This window comes from Lactuca sativa, chromosome 5 (assembly GCF_002870075.4).
Source record: "Lactuca sativa cultivar Salinas chromosome 5, Lsat_Salinas_v11, whole genome shotgun sequence".
Taxonomy (NCBI): domain Eukaryota; kingdom Viridiplantae; phylum Streptophyta; class Magnoliopsida; order Asterales; family Asteraceae; genus Lactuca; species Lactuca sativa.
In genome coordinates, this window is record NC_056627.2 from 313,145,637 (window position 1) to 313,150,415 (window position 4,779).

The window sequence follows — 4,779 nt, forward strand, 5'->3', positions numbered from 1 at the left end:
CTTACAGCCACACGGTTTTTCACGTCTATTATATGTCGCTAAATGATACATATAGTCATACAAACAATTCATGTAGACATAGATATTACTGTTAGTCGCATTAGATTTCTATATGTGTCGCTAAATAATACATATGATCATAAAAGCAATTCATGTGTCCATAGGTATTACATTTTCGCCACATTAGATTTCTACATGTGACAATATATATACTAATGATCTCATCGATAACCATTACGATTTTAAAATATTGCGAAAATAATCCAGGATTTTACCAATGATAATTTGCAACACTTTCGAAAAAAATCGTCACATTTTTTTTTTTTGAAATGTTGCAAAGCGATTCATAAAAAAGTATGATCGCAGGTCATTTTTGTTGTAGTTAAGACTTTCACAATATGTTGACCAATCAAACATTACTATATTGTCATGCTTCTTGTTGTTGAAGAGTGACACATATGCGTTCATGGTATCTATGTAGTTAAGAATTTCACAATAAATTGATCGATCAAACATTGCTATGTAGTCATGCTTCTTGTCGATGAAGTATGACACAAATATTGATGTAGATATTAATAATGGAGTTTTTATAATTAGTAATAAATATCTTCATAAATGTGAAAAACCTGATGAATAAGACTTTTAATATGTAATAAAGAGAGTATGTTAGTATAAAAGGATGATGAGAGTTTGAATGAATAATTATATAAAATCAATTAAATATGGTGGTTTCCTTGCATGTGAATCTAGGTTTGTGTTTAATACACTTGAAAATAAAGTGTTGTGGTTACCAGTGATTTGAAAATAACCAAAATAAATTGGATGTTAATAATTTGTGTTATAAATTATAACCCTTTGCGGATGGTGAGGCATAAAGCATAGAATTCGGTTCTATTTGATAAAAGGGGTCTTATATCTGTATGGTTAAATGACATGGTTGTATGGGTGTAAGCTAGTTATTTCATTTGACTATATATATAGCCTCATCCTCAACTTTTAACAGGCTCATATCAGATTTTCCTTTATAGAACCCGGTTTCTTTATAATATAACCTATATTTTCTAAAAAACGTGTCGTATATATCAGGCTTTATGCGATTTTTTGTAGTAGTGTATGTTCTTAAATGAATTGTAAATTGTTGATCTAATTATGCTTTAAATAGATCCACGATCCTTGGGAATTGAACTTCTTTTTTTTTAATCATTGATCCCTAATTGTTTATGTATACTTATTTCCATAGGCCAACGAATGAGGTAAGTTATCTTTAATGTCTTGTTCCAATAGGCCTGTACGTCACTACCAAATAAGACACTTTTTGTGACCCCTCCCCCTCACGTGCACATCCAATAAAGAGCATTGATGCTATAAGTTTTACAAGACTAGGAATCCATTTACTCATATTTTCACTTGTTTTCATTATCTTGCCAATGCAAGATGACATAGAACCCATTAAACCTCTTTATTTGATATCCAACTAGGCAACTACCTCACTTCAATATATTTATCCAAAGTTTGTTTTAAACGTGTAACATACTAAAAAGCAAAGGCATCAAAGAGGAGTATACAACTGCATAACCATTTATCAGTTTTAATATTATACTAGGTCATGAATGTGTGTTCAAAATGAGAAAACACGGTTTTTAGAAAATAGGTAAACGTCCCTGTTTTTCCAACTTCACATATTTGAAGGCACAAAAGAGAACACAAAGAAAAACTTATGAGCTTCTACATTGAATATGACAATACAAAATAAAGTACAACAAGACAAATATAATTTAAGATTAACATTATTTTTGGAAAAATAAATTTCATCTTACAAATGCTTAGAGTAATCAATTGGTTCTTCTACAATTGGTCCGAACCTCACCACTTGATCCTGTCAAGGGGTTAAGATTACTCATCTTGAGCATTCCATTTGCAAAGTCTGTCAAAAAGGTTGCGGAATTCGAATTGTAAGTTCTCACTTGAGCATCAGTTGAACCACCATTGAAAAGTTGTTGATCCGAATGCAATAGACCATTTTGGTTCAACAAATTATTGAAGTATGCATTGTCGAATGACGTAGGTGAAGCAACATCTAAGGGAGATAAGTTATTGTCGCCGCCACTTGAAGGACAATTGGCCCTTAGTGATGTGGCAAATGATGAGTTTATGTTGTTCTCGTTATAAAGGCGAGCTCGAAATATAGTACATCTTGCTTGCCCAATTGTATGAGATCCTATAACCCCAAAAATTCGGAGCCATATATGTCAATAAATGAGAACAATTATGTAAGATAATTAATGGCAAAGTAGCAACAATTCTTAATAATTATTTTTTGCTAATACCATGAAGTGTTGACATAACTTATCCATTAGGAGTCTATATAAAATGTCTTTTGCAATACCTTTCCTAATTTTAAGGCTCACTGCTAGCAAGAATGCCCCGAAGAGGCACAACATGATAGCATTCAAATTATGACATAGAGAAACCAATTAAGGCTCAAGGTTATTCCACTAAAGTAAGTTATAAGATTGTAAAATTTTCCACGTGTTAGATTTTTCATGAGAGAGAGAGAGAGAGAGAGAGAGAGAGAGAGAGAGATTTTGACATTGAATACCTGATAGAGCAACCATTTCATTACTAGTAAAACCTTGGTTTGAAAAGGAGGTGATAAGACCACTAAGGTTCAAAGTAGGTGCAGGAATGTTCGAATTAGCTGCACTCAAACTAGCCGTAGTTGAGTCCCTCCGACCAAACACGAGGTTCCAACTTGGGCCACCAAGCTGAAAACCAATCAAATTTAGATAATTAATTAAACAATGGTTTATATATAGTTTGCATAATCAAGCTGAATTAACAAGGATTGTTCCTAGTTCTTACTGCTACAACAGAATCAAGAGCAGCCTTTGCTACTATATCGGCACAAGAGACAACACCAGGGCATGAACTTTCTAATTGACTTTTGATGGTGTCAATTACATCAAATCCTCTCAATGAATTGTTATTAGGTATGGCTGTTTTTTCTCCCGTAAAATTTGCTGTATCATCGAGTAGCACCGATGCATCACATCCCTACATATAATTATAAATGAAATACAAAACAATTAGTATGGGACAAAAGTTTTTAATCTGTAATCTTAAAACATGCAGTGTAATTTTTCATGGTAGACCTCCAAATTCGCTTACATGCAATTCATATGACATCAAGCATAATTAATTATCCATCTGTATGATGTACACATCTTCAGATATATACATGATACTATATCAATATGTATAATACGATTTTATACATGTGTATTCTTGATTTTAAATCACACATAAAAAAGCAAATATATATATATATATATATATATATATATATATATATATATATATATATATATATATATATATATATATATATATATATATATTGCATCGACACATGATACATGAATCATGATCCTACTTCTAGATATCGATGTTTAGGAAAAACTGTCTACGTCTTCTTTTGCTGACAATTATTATAACCAAACAAATGACATCATTTGTCATATATATTTTGGCTGGTCTGTTAAAGTCAACAACTAAACACCGCGTTGTATCTGTGCTTCAAAGTCAAAGATAACATGAAAAACAATAGTGCTTAATTTTTATTGGACAGGAGGTTACCAGCCAAAGACTTTAGCAGTTTAGCTAATGAAGTGCTATCTTCCCTATTACGTGGAAATTATAAGATCCATCTTTATTACAACTACCCCTCCAATCATTTGTGGTCCTGGCTTCAACAATGAGAACTAACTAATTACATTTAAGAACTAGATTGATATACGCTTGACTAACCATTTAAATTCTTATGTTTGATACAAATTAAACATTATTCTAAATTTTAATCGAAGCTTGGTCTACTTTCATTGTTTGAACGTATATGCCATTAATGTTCCATATTCTAGGCTGTAAATTCATTATGTATAGTAAATTGTAAAAGCATAATTGATGCTAATATATAGAATATGAACAAATAAAGCAGGTGATATAATGGATAATGTGTCAAACAAAGAAGAGTTAGTGATTGAAAACTTGCATTAACAAAGCAGTCATGGAAATGAAGACGAAGTAAAGAAGCACCCATTCGAGCTTCATTTGAAACCGCAGAGTTCACAGCACTTGATATAATGGAGCTAAAGTTAGGGCATGAGCTTGCATAAAAGTTGGCCGAAAGTTGACCCGTTGCTGTCCCAACCAAAACACATAATGAGAATATACACGTTGGTAGGCTATAGAAATAAAAAGATGATTGAGCCATTAGTTCAACGCTAACATGCAAAAAATGTTTAGAAAGGTGATTAAGGAACAAGAGAGAAGATTGGTTGTGTTTCTTCGGTGTTTATGGTTAGTCTATATATAGGGAGCCGATTGAAGAGGGTGATTTTGTATATAACTCAAGCAAACTGGGTAGAACACATTTACAGCTGTAATCCTAGAAAATAGAAGAAAAGGTTTTGAATTTGTCTCTTATTAATGTTACTAAAAGTTATAGATGTTTCTTCAATAGAAATTAAATATTCTTTTACTATTCATTTATTTTGTAGTATAATAAAAAGTTTTGGTTTAAAGTTACCCAAGGCCAAGCGTTATAATAAATTGTTGACTGGGTTAATTTAAGTTACTTAATAATAATAATAATAATAATAATAATAATAATAATAATAATAATAATAATAGGTGGTATCTAACTTTATATTATCTATAATTATTCAACAAACTTATACTTATATTAGGGTTTACTTAGAAAAACTTTGTCTATTCATACCT

General features: G+C 31.3%; 1 protein-coding gene across 1 annotated transcript; it reads right to left on the reverse strand.

Annotated features, from left to right (window-relative positions):
* Positions 1-1,704: 1,704 nt before the first annotated feature.
* LOC111887936 (cationic peroxidase 1) lies at positions 1,705-4,403 on the reverse strand. The gene is made up of 4 exons (XM_023884071.3): positions 4,049-4,403; positions 2,863-3,054; positions 2,600-2,765; positions 1,705-2,218 (listed from the first exon to the last, which is right to left on the reverse strand). The coding sequence occupies exons 1-4, from the start codon at positions 4,268-4,270 to the stop codon at positions 1,833-1,835; spliced, it is 966 nt and encodes a 321-aa protein (XP_023739839.1). The 5' UTR covers positions 4,271-4,403; the 3' UTR covers positions 1,705-1,832.
* Between the last annotated feature and the right edge of the window lie 376 nt (positions 4,404-4,779).